Raw genomic sequence first — 25,825 nt, forward strand, 5'->3', positions numbered from 1 at the left:
CCCAGAAACTCCAGCGGGTGCAGAATGCTGCAGCGAGGCTCCTCACGGGGTCCCTGCCATGGGAGCATATTCACCCAGTGCTTTTCCAGCTGCACTGGCTCCCGGTGGAGGACAGGGTCAGATGTAAGGTGCTGGTTTTGACCTTTAAAGCCCTTCACAGCCTAGGACCCTCGTACCTACGGGACCGCCTCTCCCGGTATGCCCCACGGAGAGCCTCAAGGTTCATAAATAGCAACACCCTAGTGGTGCCGGGCCCGAAGGAAGTCAGATTAGCCTCAACCAGAGCCATGGCCTTTTCAACACTGGCTCCGGCCTGGTGGAACGCTCTGCCTCATGAGACCAGGGCCCTGCGGGATCTGATTTCTTTCCGCAAGGCCTGTAAGACAGAGTTGTTCCGCCTGGCCTTTGGCTTGGAGCCAATTTGATTCCCTCCCCCTCTTTCTTTTTCCTTTCTCCTCCTGCGATGAGGCTGCATTTTAATATTTTAATGTTGTATTTTAATCTTGTTTTGAAGTTGTATTCATTCAACTTTTTATTATTGTTTGTTAGCCGCCCTGAGCCCGGCCTTGGCTGGGGAGGGTGGGGTATAAATAGAAATTATTATTATTAATAATAATAATAATAATCACCCCTACGCGTGATCACATGAGGGACAGTGTATCGGCCCACGGCTGAAAAAGCTTGCTGGCCCCTGTTGCAGTGGGACGCGATCCGGCAAACGCCACATGGGCTACACCTAGTACGCAGCAAGACCGCCTTTGTTCTCTCCCCACGGCCTGCCTCAAACCCACTGCGAGGTAGTCCGGGTACAGCGGTGCTAAGGAACAGCGAAATGTTTGAGCTTTGCCATTTCCAACTCATTTCACCCATGTCCCTTATCTCTCTGTTAGATTTGGGGGTGGGGGGACGACTAATGGATTGGTGGGCGAAAAGCACAAGGCGTTATTTGTGCTGACCGCAGACCTTACTTGTCAAAACAAAGCTTTTCGCGGCAAGGCAGGGAGAAAAAGGGGTCAGCGCACGCCTCGCAAACATCGGGCCATTAAGAGCTCTCTGCTTTCGTTTCACGGGGTGAAAAGCAAAGCCCTCCAGAGCGGAAAATTCCAGTAAAGAGAAACTGGGGAGGGAGGAGAAAACAGATGGAGATTCCACAGGTGTTGTTGGACCACAATTCCCAGCACCCCTGGCCACTGGGGGCTGATGGGACTTGGAGTCCAAAGACGTCTGGAGGGCCAAAGGTTTGCTGCCCACCCCTGATCTAAGAAGTGGTGTTCCCCTCTCTCTGGAAGGGAACCTACGGCCTTCTGAAGGAGCGTCTCCACCCCCATCGTTCTACCCGGACACTGAGATCCAGCACCGAGGGCCTTCTGGCGGTTCCCTCACTGCGAGAAGCCAAGTTACAGGGAACCAGGCAGAGGGCCTTCTCGGTGGTGGCGCCCGCCCTGTGGAACCCCCTCCCACCAGATGTCAAAGAGAACAACAACTACCAGGCTTTTAGAAGACATCTGAAGGCAGCCCTGTTTCGGGAAGCTTTTAATGTTTGATGTATTATAGTATTTTAATATTCTTTTGGAAGCCGCCCACTGTGGCCAGGGAAGCCCAGCCAGATGGGCGGGGTATAAATAATAAATTATTATTATTATTCTGCACGTTGCTGGACTCTCTCATTGTCCGTGACCATTAGGCTATGCTGCCTTGAGGCTGATGGGAGTCTGAGCCCTGATGATGACATTCAGAACCCTAGCAAATCTGAATATTCAGAACAGGGTGGAGAAAAATCAACGATTAAAAAAAATCAGATTTTTTTTATTATTTAAATCGGATTTTTTAAAAAAAATTAAATCAGATTTTTAAAATAAAATGCTTTCGGAGGAACAATCTTTCTAAAGATTTTCTATTTTAGTCCAATAAGGAAATAAGGATTTGCTTTCCATTTTTCATGTGTGCTGAAACTCCGTCTAAGCTTTTCGTTTTGTTTTTAATTGTTTAACCACATCAGTTAACAAACGTGGATACATATGCTACAATGTTACTGTCTTAGTTAGATGAATTGTTCAAACTGTTGCTAAGGAAATGATCCGTTTGTCTCCTGGCAATAAGGCACAGCAGAAAAGTTGCCCAAATATAAGCAGTTAGCTTATAAAACCTCACAACAATTTCATAATGATCTGTACTTCTAACAGTATAACCAAATCAGTAATTCTTGATATAACCGTAAAAACTTCTCTGAAAATGTATACAGTGGTACCTCGGGTTACATACGCTTCAGGTTACAGACTCCGCTAACCCAGAAATAGTACCTCGGGTTAAGAACTTTGCTTCAGGATGAGAACAGAAATTGTGCTCCGGCGACGGAGCGGCAGCAGGAGGCCCCATTAGCTAAAGTGCTGCTTCAGGTTAAGAACAGTTTCAGGTTAAGTATGGACCTCCGGAACGAATTAAGTACTTAACCCGAGGTACCACTGTAATTCCAAATTGTATGTCTATTTCAGCAGCGGTATCGTAAAAGCCCGTTTTCGTAAGGCGGCGGATTTAAAGCTTCGACTTTTCGCGGTCGGAATTTGGAGGGGGTGGGAAGAGTGAGGTTTATATTCAGGCCAATATGGCAAAACGGTATCTTTGGGCACGATCCAGCTGCTTGCTGCTAAGGGTTTCCTGATGCTCTCTATCTCCCCTGCTATCCACTTACGTTCCCCGGCTTCGTCGCGTGGGAGATCCTCCGCTTCTGGCCAGGAAAGAGCGTGGTTAGACAGTCTTCGGCCGGCTTTTCCTCGGACCCTTCCTCTTTTGATGGCTGGCGGGGCGGTGGCGGGGGGGGAGAGGGAGGCAGGGGATAAAAAGAGAGAGGGTTAACGAATGACAGCTTTCTGCTCCACCGCCGTTTGCATATTTTGCTGGGAAGGAGGGTGGGAAAAGAGCCTCGCCTTACAGTAAGGGGAACCGCAAAGCAGAAGCGAAAGCGAAACGAAGAAGATTTGTGGGGAGGAAGTCACTTCGCAGAAGCAATTGCACAGGGGTCAGCAGCCGTGGGCCAGTCCACCGTCCCTCAGACCATTTCATAGAATCATAGAATCATAGAGTTGGAAGAGACCACAAGGGCCATCGAGTCCAACCCCCTGCCAAGCAGGAAACACCATCAGAGCACTCCTGACATATGGTTGTCAAGCCTCTGCTTAAAGACCTCCAAAGGAGGAGACTCCACCACACTCCTTGGCAGCAAATTCCACTGCCGAACAGCTCTTACTGTCAGGAAGTTCTTCCTAATGTTTAGGTGGAATCTTCTTTCTTGTAGTTTGGATCCATTGCTCCGTGTCCGCTTCTCTGGAGCAGCAGAAAACAACCTTTCTCCCTCCTCTATGTGACATCCTTTTATATCTTTGAACATGGCTATCATATCACCCCTTAACCTCCTCTTCTCCAGGCTAAACATGCCCAGCTCCCTTAGCCATTCCTCATAAGGCATCGTTTCCAGGCCTTTGACCATTTTGGTTGCCCTCCTCTGGACAGGCAGGACTACATTTTGGAAGGAAAAAAAATAAACGAACGAATTCCTATGCCCCACAAATAACCCAGAGGTGCGTTTTAAATAAAAGGACACCTTTGCTATGATGTCACTGTCTTAAGTTAAATAAATTGTTTAAACTGTTATTAAGGAAATGGTTCCAATAAAACACAGCAAAAAAGTTGTCCAAATATAAACAGTTAACTTATTAAACCTCACCATAATTTCATAATTATTGGCCTATGTATTTCTAACAGTAGAACCAAATCGGTAATTTTTGATGTAACTGTATAGACGACTCTGAAAATTTACTGTTCCAAAAATGAAACCTTCATCTGGTTGTAAATATTGAGATGATACCAGCAAGATTGAGTCTTTCTGTAAAGAAAATGATTTAAATAAAGTCTTACTGACTCGTGATTTAAATTGTGATTTAAATCAGATCCACCCTGATGCTCAGTGTCGCTGAGCTACTTTTATTTGTGCGATAAATCGCCCTTAGCCTCGAAAAGGCTGTGGGTAGTTCAGGCGGTAGAGCACGAGACTCTTAACCCCAGGGTAATGAGTTCGAATCCCACCTCAGCCGAAAGATTCCTGAATTGCATGGGATTCGGCTAGGTGACCCTTTCCAACTCTAAAAATTATATGATTCCGATTCTACGAAAAGGTCTGAGCAAATGGGTGTCGGCCACAGAAACACCTCCTGTTTTTATGTTTCACTCGGAATAGCTAAACTCAAAAGAATTAAGGGAGTGCGACCCCCCCCCCACAAAGCAGCCTCACCTGGGTTAAGTTGGAGCGGAGCCAGAGGGGCTTTCTTCCCAACCTAAAGGGAAAGGGACCCCTGACCATTAGGTCTAGTCGTGGCCGACTCTGGTGTTGTGGCGCTCATCTCGCTTTATTGGCTGAGGGAGCCGGTGTACAGCTTCCGCGTCATGTGGCCAGCATGACTAAGCCACTTCTGGCGAACCAGAGCAGTGCACGGAAACGCCATTTACCTTCCCGCCGGAGCGGTACCTATTTATCTACTTGCGCTGGTGTGCTTTTGAACTGCTAGGTTGGCAGGAGCAGGGACCGAGCAACGGGAGCTCACCCCGTGGCGGGGATTCGAACCGCCGACCTTCTGATCGGCAAGTCCTAGGCTCTGTGGTTTAGACCACAGCACCACCCACATCCCTTTCTCAACCTACCTACCCCCAAACCATTTACCTGCTTCCCCAGCCTGCCTTTGTCTTCCGTCTTGACGTCTGTCGACTCATTAAAAATCCGAAGGCACTCCTCCATGGGGTCGGACTCAAAGTCCAGGTCCCTCTCCAGGACCGAATAGTCGAGCTCATCAGAAGAGGAGGACGAGGAGGAGGAGGAAGGAGGAGCAGCTTTGGGAGCCTTAGGGCGCTTCGCCACCCCGTTGTCCCGGGGCGGAAGGAAGCAGCCGTCGTCGTCTCGGTCCGAATCCGAGCTCACGTCCGGGAAGGCCACGGGGTGAGGCTGCCTGGCTTGCCCCTCGTCCCCACTCTCATCCCCGAAGAGGTCAGCGTGGCTCAGAGCCCGCCGTTTCGCCTTGCACTTTGCTCCGGGGCTCTCCGTGGGACCCTTCGAGGGCCGCTTCCCCTGCTTGTCTTTACGTTCGGCCTGCGAAGCCTCGGCCTTGGGTCTCAAGACCCCAGGCGGGTTCAGCTTCCCATCTTTCTTCACGCTGCCCAATTTCTTCTCTGCTCTGGGTCCTTGCGGGACCTTCTTGCACGTGCCGGAGCTCCCTGCTTTTGCAGCCTTGGGGGGCTCATCCTGTTTCCTCGAACGCCCGTCGGCGTGGGGCTTACCGTGCTTCTCCTTACTCCTCTCCCCATTCCTGCGCTGAGCCTTCGCTTCCGCCTTCTCCTTGTCCGCAACCTTGCCACGCTCCCTCTTGCCGTCCGCCGCGTGGCCGCCGGCGGCCTTCTTTTTCACCTTCTCCTTCGGGCCGGCCTTGCCCTCACTTGTGTCCCTTTGGGGGGGCACCTTGGCCAACCTTTCCCCCTCCTCCGGCGAGCCCTTGACGCTGCCCTCGATGTCCCCCATATCGTACTGCACCGCCGTCTCCTTCATTTGCCGAGAACGGGAATCAGCCCGCGGGGACCCCTTCCGGTCTGCGGGACCCGCTTTCGGTTTCGAAGGGAAGACGGGAGCCGCTTCGCGCTCCTCTTCCGAGTCGGAGAACCTGGCATCCGGCTCGGGGCCGCTCCCTGCGTCGCAGTGCTTCTTGGGAGAAGGCGAATACCCCTCCTCGGGGTCGGCCTCCCTTTTCCTCTTCGCCCCCCTCTGCTCCTTGGCTTTGCTCAGGAGCCGGGCGGAGTAATTCGAAAGAGGGTCGTACTCCAAGTCCGTGGACGGCTTGGAGTTGTCGAGGGTGTACTTGCTCTTGGCCACAGTGCAACTGTACTTTTTGGGCTGGGTGACCACGGTGGGGACGTACTCCAGCGAGCTGCCCTTGCCTTTCGCCTTGTCGAAGGAATCCAATGTGTACTTGGTGGAGCGGCTAGGAGCGGCCACTGCAAGAGGGGTGGGATTGTAGTCGGCAGTGCCGCCCGCGCTGTAGCCCCCCGGGTTATATTCCAAGGCAGTGAACGACTTGGGTGCTGCGGACCCAGAGGCTTTGGAGACCAGCGACGGGGGCTCGGACGAGCCGTACTCCTTCGCCGTCCCCAAGAGCTCCTCGTACTTCTTTTGCTCTCGCTCGACTTCATTCTTGACAGCCTCAATGGCCTTGTTGACCAGTTCGAGCTCCAGGATGCCGGGCGCCGCCTCGGCGATCTCCTCCAAGGAGCCATTGCGGCTCTGCGACACAGGCTTGGGAAGCTCCGGGTTGTAAGGGTCATAGCCGCACCCTGCGGGGGGAAAGAGGAAAGGAAAAAGTTACGACTTAGCATCTCTCTGAGAATTCCCATCTAATTTTTAAAATAAAACGTAAAATCCACCAGGCCGCATCAGCTATGCATCAACTGTTGGTCCAGTGTTAGAAACTCAGATACAGTGGTACCTCGGGTTAAGAACTTAATTCGTTCCGGAGGTCCGTTCTTAACCTGAAACTCTTCTTATCCTGAAGCACCACTTTAGCTAAAGGGGCCTCCCGCTGCCGCCGTGCGATTTCTGTTCTCATCCTGAAGCAAAGTTCTTAACCCGAGGTACTATTTCTGGGTTAGCGGAGTCTGTAACCTGAAGCGTCTGTAACCTGAAGCGTCTGTAACCCGAGGTCCCACTGTATGTATCAGCTAGGTTCCAAATGGCTCCTTAAACCAAGGTTACAGTGGCCAAAATGGAATGTCGTTTTGGGGCGAGACGCCTCAAAAGTCGGACAGACTTTGATTGCTTTTCATCTGGCTAGTTCAGAGGACAACCCTGAGCTAGTTTAAAAGCTCTGAGAACTTTAAGAAGGAAAGTCCCTTGATCCAAGGGCAGTCCACATCTATATTGGCCTATTCCCGTCTTTTTCTTAATGGTGACACAGACCATTCCTAACGTAGGGATATTCCGCACAACTGTGAGCAGGGAGGAAGCGAAGACAAGCAACAACAATTTGCTATAACGCCATTCACTGCTCCTGCTCAGGCTGCCCAGAAAAAGCATTTTGGTTCCTGAGATTCATTCCGATTGTGCAAGTAAAATATAACTGGCAGAATTCTACAGGATGGGGCTTTAGGGTGTGAAAACAGTCAAGATCCAACGATCCCCAGGCATCTTCACTTGGTCGCAATTGGCCCATAAAAGGTAAAGGTAAAGGGACCCCTGACCATTAGGTCCAGTCGTGGCCGACTCTGGGGTTGTGGCGCTCATCTCGCTTTACTGGCCGAGGGAGCCGGCGTACAGCTTCCGGGTCATGTGGCCAGCAGGACTAAGTCGCTTCTGGCGAACCAGAGCAGCGCACAGAAACGCCATTTACCTTCCCGCCAGAGCAGTATCTGTTTATCTACTTGCACCTTTGACGTGCTTTCGAACTGCTAGGTGGGCAGGAGCAGGGACCGAGCAACGGGAGCTCACCCCGTCATTGAGGGGATTCGAACCGCCGACTTTCTGATCAGCAAGTCATAGGCTCTGTGGTTTAACCCACAGTGCCACCCGCGTGGCCAATAGCCAGATTCAAAATGAGCCTGGGGCCTGGCAAATTTCAAAGACTGCCGGAGAGCGACTGCTGTCAAGCCAGTACAGATTATGTATCTTTTAATTTAAAAAGCAGAGCACGAACACATTTTTTTATTGGTTTTTCAGAGCAATATAGTACAGATGGTATTGGACTAGAGGGCGAGAGTTTATTACCGATGAGCCCATCACAGCTACTCCCCCCATTTTGTGGGGACCGTTGCTAGCTGGAAATAACCTCCCTGCCTTAGCTAGGCAGACATAATCTCTGAGAAAAAGGGACCAAAAGGAAGAAACTGAAGTACTACCTTGCCTTAACCAAACTGGAAGCGGCGGGGAAAAGCTTTTCAGAACAATTGCCCAATACAGAGACTTCTAGGAAAGGAACTATTGCCCAAGAAGGCTGTTTTTTAATCAGTTTCTTAAGCCGCTTGCCTGAAGAGCAGAGATAAGCCCACTTTCGGTGAAGCTCGCTTACAGAAGCCACCCCAGAAACGAAGAGATATAAATCTCCCGCCGCCACAAGCCACTCCGGCCAAACGTGCGGAGTCAACCTATTCCTGGAAACGGCTCTTCGTCGAGAACTAACAGAAATGTCAAATGCGTTCGAGGTTTTGGAAAGGAGTGTGTCTTTGCCAGGGTAGCGCAGATGATCTCCCCACGCTGCTGTGCTGCCTTTTAGAGCTTGCCGGACTCGATCCCAAAGCCACAGGTTCCCCATCTCTGATCTCACAGAATTGCAGAGGCGGAAGGGGCCTCCCAGGGGCCATCCAGCTGAACCCCCCAAAATGCCAGGATCACAGCTGAAGCATCCTGTGACGGGCAGCTTAAAAACCTCCAACTTTCCGAAGCAGCCCGTTCCACTCTTGCCGCCAGAAAGCTCTTCCTAATGTTTCGTCGGAATCTCCTTTCTTGAGTATCAGGAAACAAGCTAAGAAGACGCGAGAATGCCTCTGTTTACAAGAGGTGCTCCTGTCCTGAGATGAGGGACAGGGAAAACTTCTTTCCCCCCCCCAATAATGCTTGGACTCCCAACTCCCACATGGCCAATGGTCAGGAATTGTGGGACTTGCAGTCTAGCAACACTGGGGGGTGGGAGGTGTTGGCCAGTGCTGAATATTGCAAAGTGGGGAGGGGACGACAGGGACCATCATAAGTTTCAGCAGCTCAGGAAACATTACTGAAAAATGGAACTGAAATGCTATTTTGACTTCCACCCCCCTTTACATACAAAACTGAGTTTCACCCCTGTGAAATTTGTCTCGAAAGAAAAGACAGAAATGAGGCTACGAGTTTCTGGACACCTGCAGCTCAAAGCTTAACCCAACTTGTCTTATAATTAGCAGGGAGAGACCATCGTGGGCAACGGGTGTTTGAAAATCTGCCAATCCCCCACACAACATAGAATCATAGAATCCTAGAGTTGGAAGAGACCCCAAGGGCCATCGAGTCCAACCCCCTGCCAAGCAGGAAACACCACCAGAGCACTCCTGACATATGGTTGTCAAGCCTCTGCTTAAAGACCTCCAAAGGAGGAGACTCCACCACACTCCTTGGCAGCAAATTCCACTGTCGAACAGCTCTTACTGTCAGGAAGTTCTTCCTAATGTTTAGGGGGAATCTTCTTTCTTGTAGTTTGGATCCATTGCTCCGTGTCCGCTTCTCTGGAGCAGCAGAAAACAACCTTTCTCCCTCCTCTATGTGACATCCTTTTATACATTTGAACATGGCTATCATATCAGCCCTTAACCTCCTCTTCTCCAGGCTAAACATGCCCAGCTCCCTTAGCCGTTCCGATCCATTTCAGCACCCGATTTAAGGGCGATTAAAAGCAAAGCAAAAACGAAGCTCTTCTTTCTAATGAAGGACATGGAGAACAGCGGCTTCGTCCCAGCGAGACGGTGAAACAGATAACTGCAAAGGCCGTTTGCTAATTACCTCTGCCACCTTTCTTCGTGACCTGGGTAATTCAAGGCTGCCTCTTCGGTGGAAGTTAAACGTTGCAACATATACAAAATAAATTTTAAAAGTGCCAGGTTCAAATGCTGGGTACTCCAGGGACGGCTGGAGAAAATGACTCCCTGCCTGAAAACCTGGACAGCGGCTGCCAGTCCTTCCAATATTCATATTTAAACAACCATTTATTTAGGTGAAAGACTGTAGCTCAGTGGGACAGCACGCAGAAGGTTCTGGGTTCAATTCCTGAGAGGGGGAAAAAGCTCCCTTCTGTGAGACTGGCCAGTATAGGGCAGTATACAAATTTAATATTAATACCCTGGAGGATCTGTCAGTTAGCACAGGCAACGAGAGATGAACGGTCTGACCAGGAAGCTTCTTACATAAGCCTTCGAGGAAACAGCATGATAATACCAACACACACCGTATTTTTTGCTCTATAAGACGCACCAGACCACAAGACGCACCTAGTTTTTGGAGGAGGAAAACAAGAAAAAAAAAATCTGAATCTCAGAAGCCAGAACAGCAAGAGGGATTGCTGTGCAGCATATATATATATGCGCATCTTAAAAAGCAGAGACATCACCTTGCCAACAAAGGTCCGTATAGTTAAAGCTACGGTTTTCCCAGTAGTGATGTATGGAAGTGAGAGCTGGACTATAAAGAAGGCTGATTGCCGAAGAATGGATGCTTTTGGATTATGGTGCTGGAGGAGACTCTTGAGAGTCCCATGGACTGCAAGAAGATCCAACCTCTCCATTCGGAAGGAAATCAGCCCTGAGTGCTCCCTGGAAGGACAGATCCTGAAGCTGAGGCTCCAAGACTTTGGCCACCTCAGGAGAAGAGAAGACTCCCTGGGAAAGACCCTGATGTTGGGAAAGATGGAGGGCGCAAGGAGAAGGGGACGACAGAGGACGAGATGGTAGGACAGTGTTCTCGAAGCTTCCAGCATGAGTTTGATCAAACTGTGGGAGGCAGTGGAAGACAGGAGGGCCTGGCGTGCTCTGGTCCAGGGGGTCACAAAGAGGCGGACACGACTAAACGACTCAACAACAACAACTAGAGAGAGAGAGAGAGGAAGAAAGAGAGAGAGAGAGAGCGCACACAGGAAACCTTAGATGAAAACAAAGGATTTCAAGAATGCTTCACAGGTAAGTAGCAGAGAGCGAAGGGTTACACCGCCTACATACAAAATTCACCAGCCTCATTGTAGGCTATTCGCCTGGAAGAGAGCGTGCCTCACCTCCAGAGAGCGGCCAATAATAGCAATCTTTTTTTACCTGGCGCCCCAAAGAAAGATCACCAAGGATAGCAGGAATCAATCTTTTTTTTATATAAAAAAAGAAATTTACCTGGGCTCTCGTGCGTTAGCAAGGAACGGAGGTATTTGTTCATGCTTTCAACTCTTATTTCAATGTCTCCTTTGCAGGCGAGAACGTCGGCAGTCATGACTGCCCTAACTCCTGTGGCAGCAGAGATATATCAGAGGGTGGAGGAAACTGGTCACAGGTCCCAGTTTCGCAGACTCACATGGCTTTTAAAGAGACACTGCGCTCTTTTAGTTTTCAAGGGCGTTAGGTTTTCTGTTGTTTAACTTTCCCACGTGCCTCCAGAGACCCCAGTGCAGGTAAAACACGAATGCCTCCCCCCCAGCTTTTTCAGATTGGGAGATTCACTATCTGAAAGCGTTAAGCTTATTCATTTGCCACGGGCAGGGCTTTTTTTTTCTTAAAAAAAAATGTTTAGGGGTACTCGTATTGAAATACCGCCCCTCAATGAGGCCATACTTAGATTCACAAAATGTTTAGGGGGTATGCGTACCCCTGCGTACGCATAGATATACAGTGGTGCCCCGCAAGACGAATGCCTCGCAAGACGGAAAACTCGCTAGACGAAAGAGTTTTCCGTTTTGGAGGTGCTTCGCAAAACGGATTTCCTATGGGCTTGCTTCGCAAAACGAAAATGTCTTGCGAGTTCCTGCTGGTTTTTTTTCCTCCCCCCCTTTTTCTAAGCCGCTAAGCCGCTTATCAGCTGATCCAATCAGCAGATAAGCCGCTAAAAGCCGCTAATAGCGCTAATCCGCTAATCCGTCAATGGGCTTGCTTCGCAAGACAACCGCTAGACGAAGAGAATCACAGAACGGATTCTTTTCGTCTTGCGAGGCACCACTGTACCTCATTATAGATAGAGGGGAGCGCAAAAGCCCCTGAGCATACACAGAGCACAATAGACAGATAAAGATAGAAATATTGATATATCTAGTTATAGATAAGATAGATACAAAGACAGGAGTGCAAGAGCCCCTGAGCTTACACAGAGCACAAAATACAGACAGATAGAAAGATAATGATATACAGATATGCCTAGTGATATATAGATAGATAGAAGTACAAGAGTCCCTGAGCATATGCAGAGTGCCTTCCCCTCCTCTGATGGAGGGCGGGGTTTCCTTCCCCCGCCTCCCTCCCTCCCTCTCGACGTACCTCTGAGCATACAACAGAACACAATAGACAGATAGATAGAAAGATATATTGATATATCTAGATACAGTATAGATAAGACAGATACATAGATAGGAGTGCCAGAGCCCCTGAGCATACGCAGAGCACAATAGACAAATAGATAATGATATATAGATAGACAGACAGATAGATGGGAGCGCAGGAACCCCTGAGCATAGGCAGAGTGCCCTCCCTCCTGACGGCGTGGCTCCCTCCCCCCTCCCTCTTGACTGGCACCTGAGCATATGCAGAGCACAATAGATAGGAAGATAAAGATACATATATATATATATCTAGTGATAGATATATGGGAGCTCAGGAGCCCCTGAGAATAGGCAGAGTGCCCTCCCTCCTGAGGGCGGGCGTGGCTCCCTTCCCCCCTCCCTCCCTGCCCCTGAGCATACGCAGAGCGCTCTATAGCTATATACCTATAGATATATGGCAGTGCAAGAGCCCTGGAGGGTACACAGAGCACAACAGATAGACAGACAGATAGAAAGATTATGATATATAGATATACCTCATTATAGATATATAGACGGGAGCGCAGGAGCCCCTGAGCATACGCAGAGTGCCCTCCCTCCTGCGGGCGGGCGTGGCTCCCTTCCCCCCTCCCTCCCTGCCCCTGAGCATACGCAGAGCGCTCTATATCTATATACCTATAGATAGACGGGAGCGCAGGAGCCCCTGAGCATACGCAGAGCGCCCACCCTCCTGCGGGCAGGCGTGGCTCCCTTCCCCCTCCCCCTCGACTGGCCCCTGAGCATACGCAGAGCGCCTTCCCCTCCCCCCCTAAGGGCAGGCGTGGCTCCCTTCCCCCCTCCCCCCTCCCGGCCCCTGAGCATACGCAGAGTGCCTTCCCCTCCCCCCTCCCGGCCACTGAGCATACACAGAGCGCCTTCCCCTCCCTCCTGCGGGCGGGCGTGGCTCCCTCCCTCCCCCTCCCCCTCGACTGGCTCCTGAGCATACGCAGAGCGCCTTCCCCTCCCTCTCCCTCCCCCTCGACTGGCCCCTGAGCATACGCAGAGTGCCTTCCCCCTGAGGGCGGGCGTGGCTCCCTTCCCCCCTCCCTCCCGACCCCTGAGCATACGCAGAGTGCCTTCCCCTCCCTCCCTCCCCCTCCCCCTCGACTGGCCCCTGAGCATACGCAGAGCGCCATCCCCCTGAGGGCGGGCGTGTCTCCCTCCCTCCCCCTCCCCTCCCCCCTCCCTCCCGGCCCCTGAGCATACGCAGAGCGCCGTCACCTGCCGCCGAGGCGGAGGGCCTCCTGCTGCTCCTGGCCTGGCCCTGCTGGGCGTGCGGCGGGCCCGGCGGGTGCCGGAAGTGGCAGTAGGGCCTGTGGCAGGCGGTGCCGAAGGGGCAGTCGACGCCTCGCAGGAAGCCGCTCGAGCGGAGCATCCCGGCGGGGCATGAGGGGAGAAGGGACGAGGCCAACCGCCGGCTCTTTCTTCTTCGCTCAGGCCGCCGCCATCTTGGCTGAGGGCAAGGCCGGGGGCTTCGCCGCGCCGCAACGCGCCTGCGCCGCGCGGGCCGGAAACCACGCCTTCCCCTCGCAAGACAAGATAGGCGGAGCTCGAGAGGGGCAACAACGCGCATGCGCCCCCAGGGGGCGGCCATCTTGATGGAAGCCGTCTGGTTGCGGGGACAGGAAGAGGGAGGGCACCCACTGCGCATGCTCCGTAAACCATAAAGGGTGGAGCTTAGAAAAGGCGCCATGTTAGCTAAGGGCAAACGGCCGAGAGGATGTAGGGTGGCGCCAAAGCGCATGCTCGTTGCCAGAAGGGTCCTTCAACGCCCACTTTAGTGTCTTTCCAGGACATGAGGTGGCTTAGGAGGTGCCTGTTGGAAAGTTGGAATAAGGAAGGGAAACTGGGGTAAAATCACGGCCAGAGGGGAACGGGTATGAAAGAGGAAAGGGGGATTTAAAGAAGGAAGTTGGGGAGAAAGGGAAAAAAAGGAACTGAGCAAAAGTCTCTTGGCTGCCAACTTTTTTCCACGAAAAGGCTCCTCTGCCCTTAAAACTGCATTTTTTTTACTTTTTTTATTAATTTTTTTACAAAAGTACGACCTGTCTTGAGTGTCTTTCCTCCTCTCTCACCTCGCAAAAAAAAGATGCACAATAGGGGGACATCTATTGCATTTTTCTCACTGGAACAGTAGGCACAGGAGCCCTGCTGCAGGGAACATGGAGAAGTGTTGGCAGCAAAACTAAAGCAAATACAGTCAAAACTTGGCAGTGTTGGGTTGGAAGTTGGGTATGATCAAAGGCAGGGCCTGTTCCCGTGCACCAAGAGCCCCTGAGCACGTCAAAAGTGGCTCATTATTACAGAGCAAAGTGCTGGTCTCTCCTTCCACGAAGGTTTTATTTATTTACATTTAATTCCACGCTGCATCATTTTTATAGATCTCCAACCCCATTCGCATAAAGTTGTGTTTCTTCCATTATTAAATAAATCCACACGTCGGTTAACTGTGATGGTTGCTTGCTGGTCATGTTGTGCAGATGCCTGATGATCATCTTCCAAAGCGACAGTGTGACGCGGCAGCTAAAAAAGCCAATGCAATTCTGGGCTGCATCAATAGGAGTATAGCATCTAGATCAAGGGAAGTAATAGTGCCACTGTATTCTGCTCTGGTCAGACCTCACCTGGAGTACTGTGTCCAGTTCTGGGCACCACAGTTCAAGAAGGACACTGACAAACTGGAACGTGTCCAGAGGAGGGCAACCAAAATGGTCAAAGGCCTGGAAACGATGCCTTATGAGGAACGGCTAAGGGAGCTGGGCATGTTTAGCCTGGAGAAGAGGAGGTTAAGGGGTGATATGATAGCCATGTTCAAATATCGAAAAGGATGTCACATAGAGGAGGGAGAAAGGTTGCTTTCTGCTGCTCCAGAGAAGCGGACACGGAGCAATGGATCCAAACTACAAGAAAGAAGATTCCACCTAAACATTAGGAAGAACTTCCTGACAGTAAGAGCTGTTTGACAGTGGAATTTGCTGCCAAGGAGTGTGGTGGAGTCTCCTCCTTTGGAGGTCTTTAAGCAGAGGCTTGACAACCATATGTCAGGAGTGCTCTGATGGTGTTTCCTGCTTGGCAGGGGGTTGGACTCGATGGCCCTTGTGGTCTCTTCCAACTCTAGGATTCTATGATTCTATTCTATGACTCCTCTATTCCAAACTTAAAAACAGAGAGCGTAATGCTGGTGGTCAACAAAAGAGGTTTAAAGACTCTCTCAAGGCAAATCTAAAAAATGTAGTATGAACACCGACAAGTGGGAAACACTGGCCTGCGAGCGCTCCAGCTGAAGAACAGCCTTGACCAAAGGTGTTGTGGGTTTTGAAGACACTCGAACTCAGGACGCAAGGGAGAAACGTGCTAAGAGGAAGGCACACTTGGCAAACCCTCACCGGGATCAACTCCCGCCCGCAAACCAATGTCCGCATTGCGGAAGGACGTGGGGATCCAGAATTGGCCTCCACAGTCACTTACGGACTCACTGCTAAAACCGTGTTCATGGAAGACAATTTTACTCGGCTACGAGGGATCGCCAAAGAAGAAGAGGTCAAATATCAACAAGGCAGAGACATCCTTTGGCATTTTCTACACTTGGTGTGTGTGTGTGTTATGCACAATATGTCTTCTTCAATCATGTTCCTAAATAACTTGGCAGATAGCTTATAAAAACAGTACAGTGGTACCTCGGGTTACATACACTTCAGGTTACAGACTCCGCTAACCCGGAAATATTACCTCGGGTTAAAAACTTTGCTTCAGGATGAGAACAGAAATCGTGTGGCGGCAGCAGGAGGCCCCATTAGCTAACGTGGTGCTTCAGGTTAAGAACAGACCTCTGGAACAAATTAAGTACTTAACCCGAGGTACCACTGCAATACATAATGAAAAGAGTCCCCTTTCCCACCCCAGATCAGTCTCGCGGTGAACTGCTGCGATTCCCACACCAAAGGGGGTTGGTTTGGATGTCCTCTGGGGAGCCCTCCAACTCTCCCCATTCTCCGAGAAAATTCTGATGTTCTTAAAAACAAAGCTGCCGTCCCAAACACACGGACTAGGGAGAAAGCCCTTCTTGAGACACGGCAAGGCATTTAAGGGAACATGGAGGAAATCTATTTCACAAACAGCACACAAGACACACGAGTAAAGCAGTTTGTCGTTTTTATTTTTCAAGCGGCACACCCAAAACACACACGCACACATACGGGCTTCAGTGCTTCTTAAAAAAACAACAGGGGTTTAAAAGGGTGCGTGGGATATTGACAATATCTCAAATCGTTCACCCCCATCCCCACCACGATGCACGGATTTTTCAGACCAGGAGAAGGGAACACGTTGTCCAATAAATACATTGCGTAATCCACCATTTGCACAAGTCCTACGGCAGGGTTTGCCAGCTGTTTTGGCAAATTTTCGGCTGCCGAGCGGGCGGCCAGGCCATGTCTCTCCCCTGCCTGCCAAGACAGAAATTAAAAGTGTATGCACACCCAACTCTTCCGTTTCCAACGGATCTTGAGAAAAGACCCAGTTGGATTAGTCCGAGCCTTGAGAAAGCCCCATAGAGACGAGAAAGGAACTTTGAAAGATTGGCACTCTCCCCAAATTCCACCTTCGGCACCCTGTGCTTTTCATGGGAGAAAAACGACAGCCATGGGGCTTTGTGTGGGTCTCAGAGGGGGAAGATATCTCAAGATTTAGGGCAGTCGAAGAACCCCCCAAGTTTTCTCAGAAGCAGCCTGGGGTCACATAACCCTACTTTTAAAAACACCGGCCAGTTCAATGTTACTAGTGCAAACATAGCCACAGCTACGCAGGGGGAGAAATCCTATTTCATTCAGTGGGGTTTGCTCCCGGGTAATAAGAGGCTTTAAGGAATGCAACCTCAGGTTTTGGGGTTGTTGCTTTTGTGTTTGTCGTATAATAAACTAAAAAGTTTTAATTAAATAGTTTTAGCTTTCACCAGCTCCTGTTTTCCGAGCCGACGGAACTGTCCGCAAAACTCTTTTAAGATCTGCAGGGTTGGCCGACAAGAACGCAAAGAAGATCCTTCGAAAGAAAATGTGATGAAGGCATTTGTGTTCGCTGTTCCTCATAATAAACATATGTTGCTCTATAAGACTCACTTTTCCCCTCCTAAAAAGCAAGGGGAAATGTGTGTGCGTCTTATGGAGCGAATGCAGGCTGCGCAGCTATCCCAGAAGCCAGAACAGCAAGAGGGATTGCTGCTTTCACTGCGCCGCGATCCCTCTTGCTGTTCTGGCTTCTGAGATTCAGAATATTCTTTTTTCTTGTTTTCCTCCTCCAAAAACTAGGTGCGTCTTGTGGTCTGGTGCGTCTTATAGAGCGAAAAATACGGTAGATGGATAGATGGGATGGATTAGGACTTTGGACGCAGCCAGCCTCCTGTCGGAGCGTGGAAATCGCCAGGTGGGTGCAGATTTCTCGGCCGTAAAGGAAAAAATACATCGCGCCTCCGATCAAAACCAACATTTCCCCTCCTTAAAACCTGTGCTGCAATTCTAATCCGCATTGCAAACAGACCAAACCCCGAACACTCAACCGACGCGCAGCTTCCCGTTAATTCGCACGCTATTCTTTTTAACCAAAAATAAATAAATCTACTTGCTTCCGCTTAAAAAATATCTCTTGCTTAATCGCAAAGGGAGGAGGGAAGGGAGATCATAAATATATAATTTCCCCAGATAACAGGAATTTGAGTGGGGGGGGGGCACGGGAATTACAGTTCCCTTATTAGTCCCTGAGAACTCAGGAAATTTTAAGATTGGGGTCAGGAGGAAGATTATCCCAGGCAAAACCTCCAGCTGTTGGTCAGCCGGTGTGCTTCCCAAAATGCCTTGCGCATCCCCGCCTGCAGATATGGGCATCTTCCGGTCTTGAGTTCGAATCCAGGGCCTCACGGAGGCCGGGCCAGTGTATCCCTGAAGGGCCTAAACCACGAGACATGAAGCATTGAGGTTTATCTAGCTTGGGGGCGAGGAACCTTTGGCGCGCCAGGTGTTGCCGAACTACAACTCCCATCAGCCTCTGCTGCCAGGGATGATGGGAACTGTAGTTCCGCAGTATTTTCCGGGCTCAAAGGCTCCGTGAGCTTGGCCTAGCTTTATGGGGCACGGATTCCGCCTGGGGTTTTGCGCAAAGCCCGGATTGCGCTTGGGGTTTTGCACAAAGCCCTGCGTTCGAACGTCGCCCCACCGACTTTTCTCCCCAAAGTGCAAGCGCACGCCCCTTCTCCGGTTTCCCAAAGGACCCTGGACGGAAGTCCGGATCCGGCGGTGTGTGTAAACGGGAGCATCGAAAAGCAAGAGGAAGCGGGAAAAGTGGCCGCTTGCCCTGACTCGTTCCTCCGACTCTACGGCGTTTCCCGATGAAGGGAGCAAGGCCACTTTGCAAGCAAGGCGAGCAGCAACGCCGCACAGGCATCAAGATCCGGCCAGCACCAACCCGTAGACCGAGCAATCACAGATATGGCTATTGCCAGCTTGGCAAATTAAAAAAACCAAAAAAACCACCCTCCTGCGCAGAGGGGGTATCTGCACCCTGCGAGCAAGCCTCACAAATGCATTTAACCAAGGAAGAAGGAAGAGGTGCCTTCAGGGCCCCGATCCGGCCCTCCGGAAGCACCAAGGCACCGAAACTCACGTTAAAAACACGCACATATATCTATTTCTCTTTATACACACCCTGAAATACAGCTCTGCTGGGGAGGAAGGGGTGGGGAAGTGCTTTGAAACGTGCCCAACACCCCTTGCAAAAACTCGCCCAGGCTCTGGTGGTGGTGGTATTTTTTTTGGACTACAAAACCCATCATCCCTGACGCCTGGTCCTAACCAAGCATGATGGGACTTGTAGTCCCAAAAAAACAGCCAGGGACCCAAATCCTGGGCGACACAGACTTCTGCTTCTTGCCGGCTCCGCGGTCTACCTAGCTCAGTGCTGCCCGCTGCGCGGCGCCGCTTCCCCGGAAACCGAAGCGAGTTCCTAGTCCTCATGATTGTGGGCAAAGCGATTCCCAGCTCAGCTGTGGCTTGGCTGTAAGGCAGGCTTGCAAAGGGAGGAGGATAAAATCCTTAAGCCTTCTCCCCCATCCCCTCCCAGATCAACATCTCCCCCCCCCCCCAGACCGATGCAGATTCTACATTTAAAAATAAAATAAATTACACTGTTTTTATATATATAGATATAAAAATAACAAGAACAGCCACGCCCATAAAAACAGGTCCTCCATTTTCTATGTACAGATATTAAAACTTGGACCCGGTTCAGAGGGGTTATTTACAAATTTTAGGGATAGGTTACCCACTAGCAATGCTCAGCGAAGTCCCAGGGAATAGGATGGACAGGTATGCAAATCAAACAGGCCTCTGGTGCAGACAGTGAGGAGAGGAGTTTCCCAAACTGGGGTCTTTCGGATGCTACTGGACTCCCAACGGTCATGACCTCCGCCCATTGGGCATGCTGGCCGCTGGTGTCCGGCACGGGCAGGATACAGGCTTCCCCATCTCTGTTCTAAGAGGTGTTCCTCAGCTCTCAGGAAGGGAGCGCCTTTTCCAAACAGAGACATTCGTCTCCCCATCACCCCTAACCACTAGTCATGCTGGCCTTCGGGTGGGCTGGTGGGAGCTGTGAGCCGAACCCCACCTGATTTTTGTAGGTGAGCAGGTTTCGGCTGGCGAATGAGCGAAGGATGGAGGGATCGCTCCTCCGTGCAGCACACACAAACGTACCGTATTTTTTGCTCTATAAGACTCCCTTTTCCCCTCCTAAAAAGTAAGGGGAAATATGTGTGCGTCTTATGGAGCGAATGCAGGCTGCGCAGCTATCCCAGAAGCCAGAACAGCAAGAGGGATGGCTGCTTTCGCTGCACAGAGATCCCTCTTGCTGTTCTGGCTTCTGAGATTCAGAATATTTTTTTTCTTGTTTTCCTCCTCTAAAAACTAGGTGCGTCTTGTGGTCTGGTGCGTCTTATAGAGCGAAAAATAAGGTGTTTGTTTTCCCTTTTAAGGCTGGGTTCCGATTAATTGCGGGCATCCGTGACAGCAAGGAATAGATTATTTAGGGGGGAATATACCCCTGGTGACCAGGTTCCGGGAACAAATGACCCCGGATCAGCTCGGATTATACTGTACCCTGTTTATGAACCTCTCGGAGTCATCTGTTCACTGCAATCGTTCCCCCCCCCCCCCCCGCCAGAGGTAGTCTACCTTTGGTTACCAGATCCGGGTGATGTGCAATTGTGGACATCTCTGTCCCATTGTACCATATAAATCAGCTTCCTAGAACCATCTATCTGGCCAAAGAAAGGTTTGGCGGGTTCTAGACTACGTTCCCCCCCATTTCCTGAGTATTGGGGAGCCGGGGAAGGGGTCCGAGAATCCAGACTTTTCCGGAAAGTGATAGGGAACGGCAGGGTGGGCTATTTGAGACACCCAACCAAGAAAGTCCCTTTGCGTCGGGAAACCGAGGCAAAGGGGCTGCGAGGGGACCCTAGACGCCGGCAGAAACCTCGGCAGACGAGGGGCAGGGGAAGGTGGAAAGTTGCAATCGAATGGACCGAAGCAAGTCTCCTGGAACGGTTCCTCCGACCCTCGCTCCCTGGAGGCGCCAAGATGGGAACCGGGAACAGGCCCCCTTCGCCCAGCGGAGGGTCCCTGGCGGGCTGGGGCCAGCAAAGCATCGTGGGTAGCAGCGGGGCCATTTCAGGGGGCGGGGCTGTCGCGGGCGGGGCTCCCGGCCAGGCTGCTTGCGGCAGAGTCACTGGGAGAGGCGCTGTGGCACTCGGGTCTCCGGACCATGTCCGGGCGGAAAGCCGGGTGGCGGCGGGCGTGCTTGGTCAGGTGGTCGCTGCGCATGAAGCGCTTCTCGCAGAGCGGGCAGGCGAAGCGCTTCTCGCCGGTGTGGGTGCGCAGGTGGCGGGCCAGTTCGTCGGAACGGGCGAATCGCTTCTGGCAGGAGGGCCAACTGCAAGGGAACGGGCGCTCGCCTGCAAAGCAGAGAGAAAAGCAAAGCGTGAGCCGTGTTGTCGTTCGCGGTGGGAACGTTAAGCTGAAGTCAGGGTGGATACAATTAATTTCTTATTTATTTATTTAAAACTTTTATTGATAAATGAAAGACTTGCAAACACAAACCAGAACATGAAACAAACTCATTCTAAATAGATACATACATAGATACATACACCTTGCCAACAAAGGTCCATGCAGTGGTACCTCTGGTTACGTACTTAATTCGTTCTGGAGGTCCGTTCTTAACCTGAAGCACCACTTTAGCTAATGGGGCTTCCCGCTGCTGCCGCGGCGCCGGAGCACGATTTCTGTTCTCATCCTGAAGCAAAGTTCTTAACCCAAGGTACTATTTCTGGGGTAGCGGAGTCTGTAACCTGAAGTGTATGTAATCTGAGGTACCACTGTATAGTAAAAGCTATGGTTTTCCCAGTAGTGATGTATGGAAGTGAGAGCTGGACCATCAAAAAGGCTGATTGCCGAAGAATGGATGCTTTTGAATTCTGGTGCTGGAGGAGACTCTGGAGAGTCCCATGGACTGCAAGAAGATCAAACCTCTCCATTCGGAAGGAAATCAGCCCTGAGTGCTCACTGGAAGGACAGATCCTGAAGCTGAAGCTCCAAGACTTTGGCCACCTCATGAGAAGAGAAGACTCCCTGGAAAAGACCCTGATGTTGGGAAAGATGGTGGGCACAAGGAGAAGGGGACAATGGAGGATGAGATGGTGGGACAGTGTTCTCAAAGCTACCAGCATGAGTTTGACCAAACTGGGGGAGACAGTGGAAGACAGGAGGGCCTGGCGTGCTCTGGTCCAGGGCGTCACCAAGAGGCGGACACGACTAAACGACTCAGCAACAACATCATACACCTCTCAACTGAAGATTACAAAAAAGAAAAAGAAAACAAACATACAAACTAAACATACAGACATAAATTTTGACTCTTGGAGAAGGGATGGCAGCTAACAGATTGCGGTTGAAACCTGACAAGACAGAAGGACTGTTTTGGGGGGACAGGAGGGTGTGGGGGACTCCCTGGTCCTGAATGGGGTCACTGTGCCCCCGAAGGACCAGGTGCGCAGCCTGGGAGTTATTCTGGACTCACAGCTGTCCATGGAGGCGCAGGTCAGTTCTGTGTCCAGGGCAGCTCCATCTGGTACGCAGGATGAGACCCTCCCTGCCTGCAGACTGTCTGGCCAGAGTGGTGCATGCTCTGGTTATCTCCTGCTTGGACTACTGCAATGCGCTCTATGTGGGGCTACCTTGGAAGGTGACCCGGAAACTGCAACTAATCCAGAATGCGGCAGCCAGACTGGGGACTGGGAGTGGCCACAGTGACCACATAACACCAGTCCTGAAAGACCTACATTGGCTCCCAGTACATTTCCAAACACAATTCAAAGTGTTGGTGCTGATTTTTAAAGCCCTAAACGGCCATGGCCCAGTAGACTTCGGGAACGGATTAAGTTTGGCGCTTTTGTTTTTGCTCTTTATTTTGCGTTTTTGTTTGTGAGGCCTTTTCGGTTAATTTGTTTTTGTGACTGTGTGGAACCCAGTTCAGCTACTGACGGATTGATCGTGTGGCTGAGGAAATGGATAAAATCCAAACCATGACCATCATCAGTGCAGGTAAGGAAAAATAATCCATTTCAATTTTTACCATCTACAATACTGTCTGATTTATTTTATAGTACGGTACATTGATTACTGCTTTCATTTTACGGATCAACGGTCTCGTTAGGTGGTAAAATTCGTGTCCAATTGCTGTTTTAGGGGTTGCTTTTCAAAGTCTGGAACGGATTAATCCGTTTGGCATTACTTTCTATGGGAAAGCGCGCCTTGGTTTTGGAACGCTTTGGTTTTGGAACGGATGAAGTTTGAGAACCAAGGCACCACTGTAAACCGGTCCTCATTTGGGACTAGAACCTTGACTTAGGTTAGCTGGGCTCCGCCGTGCCAAAGGAGCGTGCCGCAGCAGATGTCTTTGCAACCTAGCTCATGCCCATGAGAGTTCGCTGCCCTTAATCTCCCCGTGGGAGGAAAACTAAGCCAGGAAGCCAGATGTCAGGATTGCACAAGCAAAAGTCTGCATACCGTGGGGTTTTGTTTTTTTCCCTCTCTCTCTCCTTTTTGAGCGTCTGTTTACCCAGATGCAGCCCTGCTGCTTCGACGCTTTGTTTTTCTCGACAAAGCTGCCGTGTGCCTTTGCAAGATGGGGACTTTAAAACACACCGCTAACAGCTCTCCATCGAAGGAACTATCTGTTCCAAGCTTGTTGAGAGCTCTCTCTCTCTCTGCGTATAATATGTGCCAAGAATTGGATTTGTTAAATTATTTTTGTATGCCACAACCGCTGATCGTGTTTTGTTAGCTAAAAAGTGGAAAACCCAAGAATTGCCAACAATAGAAGAATGGCAGATGAAGATGATGGATTTTTCGGAGCTAGCCGACCTAACCGGAAGAGTCCGCGACCAGAAGGAGGAGGAGGAGTATCAGGAAGAATGGAATAAATTTAATGACTATTTAGTTAAATTTGTTAAGTTAAACTAACTGAAAACAGCTTGCAGATACTTAATGGGCTTAGGGTTTTATTTATGTTAAGTGATGAATTTATATGTTTAATTCCATAAGGTGAAGATATAAGAATGTTAATGTTTAAGTTAAATTTCCGCCCCTTTTAATACAAAATCGGAATTGGACACTGTGCCATTTTCCCTCTCGCTCGCCTGCAAATTCCTGTAAAAGGCCAGGTTTTCGGTTGGTAACCGGTCTCTCCAGGGCTGGCAAAAGCGATCTTTGCCCGTTTTGTGCCCATCCCACTTTGCCACAACCTTCCCACCCACTCTCTTAAGGTGTTTACTTTCTGATGGTGTTTTTTTTTTTTTTTTGGTGGGGGGGTGGGTTGTAAATGGTTGTGTTTGCCCAGCAGGTCTGGGTGGAGAGCCAAGAAACCAAGCCACAGCCAAACCCCTCCCCAAATTGAAATTTCCACACAGCAGGTCCCTCCCACCCGCCCCCCCTCCCAAATCAGGCCACCTCGAGGCCGGCCACACCCGCTGCCCCACATGGCAAGACATTTGCCAAACAAGAAGTGGGCGAGATTGGAAGCCGGGAAAAAGATTTCCAGAAGGTTTTTCTTCAAATTAGGGAGCAGGGACATGGGCGTGGCCAGGATTTTTGCTAGGGCGGGACAGGCTTCTGGTGGGGTGGGTGGAAGAGGGGGAAGCAAAACCTCAGATTTTTATTGATTAGCAGTGGCATAGCGTGGGGGGTGCAGGGGGGGCCGGTCGCACCGGGCGCAACATCTGGGGGTTAGGGTTAGGGGGCGCAAATCCACGTGTTAGGGGGCGCAAATTACTTGCCTTGCCCCGGGTGCTGACAACCCACGCTACGCCACTGTTGATTAGCCCCCCCACCCCACCCATTTATGCCCCTAGGCAGGGGCGTAAAGCAGAGCCCGGCGCCTCCTCCCGTCTTTGGCAAGCGAAAGCCCTACCGGATCAGTCAAACAAACAAACACGCTTGTTTGTTTGTTCTCCGGCGGCCGAGGTAGACTGCGCCTGGCCCCGGAGGCTCGTCCGAAGCTGGGATTTTGGTCCTCAAGGGACATATCGATAGGATACCAGACAGATATAAACCCAAGCCGCCCACTCTGGAGAGTCTCTCCACATCCCACCCTCTGCGCTCTCCGGGCGCGCTTTCGTAGCACGTGGGGACGGGATCGCTCAGCCCACGCGCGGGGGCGTGCGGGGGGGGAGGAAGGCTGCGGAGGCGCGCCCGGGCGACACCGCGTAAGGGCGTGCAAGAGAAACCGGCGCAGAGGTCCCTATCGCGACGTGGGTGGGCTGCGTAATCGCCCGAGCCCAAATCCAGGAAATGCGTGCGCCGACGCCGCCCAGAGCGAGCGAGCGAGGCGCGGTCTCCCCACGTGGGTGGAGGCCACGGGGGTGGGGCGGGGGAGGGAAAGCGAGGCGGGAACCGGCCCGAGGGGAGGGGGGGGTCTCGGGGTTCCGGGGGTACCACCTCGAACGAAATACCGGGGGGCCCCCAGTAAACCCGCACAATCCATCACATGGCGAGCGTTTGAATGCCTATCCACTTTTGGGGATCGAAGGGGGGCGGGAGGCTCCCGGGGGTGTAAGATGGAGTGGGGGGGGGGGAGAGAGAGACTGTCCCCGGGCTGGGGGGGGGCGACCCTTACCCGTGTGCGTCCGGAGATGCGCCTTCAGATGGGAAGATTTGCCGTAGATTTTTGCGCAGCCCTGGAACGGGCATCGGTGCCTTTTGGCCGCGCCGGAGAGGTTGCCTGCGCCGTCGGGGGTTCCTCCCAGGGCTTCCCCCGCCGCCTCCGGCGGGGCCGCGACGATGGGGCGCGCCCCGCGCTCCTCCTTGGCTCCGGCGGCCGGGTGTAGCAGGGCTCCGGTGGAGATGGAAACCAGGCACTCGGCGGCCAGGTAATCCAAGCCCGACATGATGGCACCGCCTTCCTCGCTCCCCAAAAAAAGCCGTCCAGGCGGCTCCTCGCCTCCTCCTCGGATGGACAGGCTGCGCGCCTCCGCCGCCGCCGCTCCGCCTCGCCCCTGGCGCAACGTGGAGAGACGGCAGGAGGGGAGGGACGCCGGCGACCGTCCCCGCCCAGGCTGGGCGGCGCGCGCGCGCTCGTGCACGCGCCAGGGGCGAGGGCAATTGAGGCTGCGACGGTTTGACCCTCCTACTCCC

The 25,825-nt window shown here is 51.6% G+C and overlaps 2 protein-coding genes across 3 annotated transcripts in view; both read right to left on the minus strand.

The window, feature by feature from the left end:
- The window catches only part of REXO1 (RNA exonuclease 1 homolog), a 33,895-nt gene extending 19,857 nt beyond the window's left edge, over positions 1 to 14,038 (minus strand). The window contains exons 1-3 of one of the 2 annotated variants that reach the window (XM_083483622.1): positions 13,317 to 14,038; positions 4,712 to 6,366; positions 2,690 to 2,794 (exon numbers count right to left, since the gene is read on the minus strand). In XM_083483622.1, the coding sequence (XP_083339748.1) occupies positions 2,690 to 2,794; positions 4,712 to 6,366; positions 13,317 to 13,839 (2,283 nt within the window). In that variant the 5' untranslated portion in view covers positions 13,840 to 14,038. Of the gene's footprint in view, positions 1 to 2,689; positions 2,795 to 4,711; positions 6,367 to 10,923; positions 11,036 to 13,316 lie in introns of those variants that run through there. The other variant, XM_083483623.1, reaches the window with a different exon arrangement.
- Positions 14,039 to 16,230: 2,192 nt separating this feature from the next.
- KLF16 (KLF transcription factor 16) lies at positions 16,231 to 25,728 on the minus strand. Its single transcript, XM_083484246.1, has 2 exons — positions 25,308 to 25,728; positions 16,231 to 21,087 (listed from the first exon to the last, which is right to left on the minus strand). The coding sequence occupies exons 1-2, from the start codon at positions 25,576 to 25,578 to the stop codon at positions 20,804 to 20,806; spliced, it is 555 nt and encodes a 184-aa protein (XP_083340372.1). The 5' UTR covers positions 25,579 to 25,728; the 3' UTR covers positions 16,231 to 20,803.
- Positions 25,729 to 25,825: the final 97 nt, after the last annotated feature.

The sequence above is a fragment of the Podarcis liolepis genome (genome assembly GCF_965112155.1).
Source record: "Podarcis liolepis genome assembly, chromosome: 18".
NCBI classification, from domain to species: domain Eukaryota; kingdom Metazoa; phylum Chordata; class Lepidosauria; order Squamata; family Lacertidae; genus Podarcis; species Podarcis liolepis.

Excerpts from the sequence above, each read along its gene's own strand:
- KLF16 (XM_083484246.1), bottom strand. The coding sequence starts at position 25,578 with ATGTCGGGCTTGGATTACCTGGCCGCCGAGTGCCTGGTTTCCATCTCC. Across the intron at positions 21,088-25,307 it reads GCATCTCCGGACGCACACGG|GCGAGCGCCCGTTCCCTTGC; the intron begins GTAAGGGTCGCC and ends TCTGCTTTGCAG.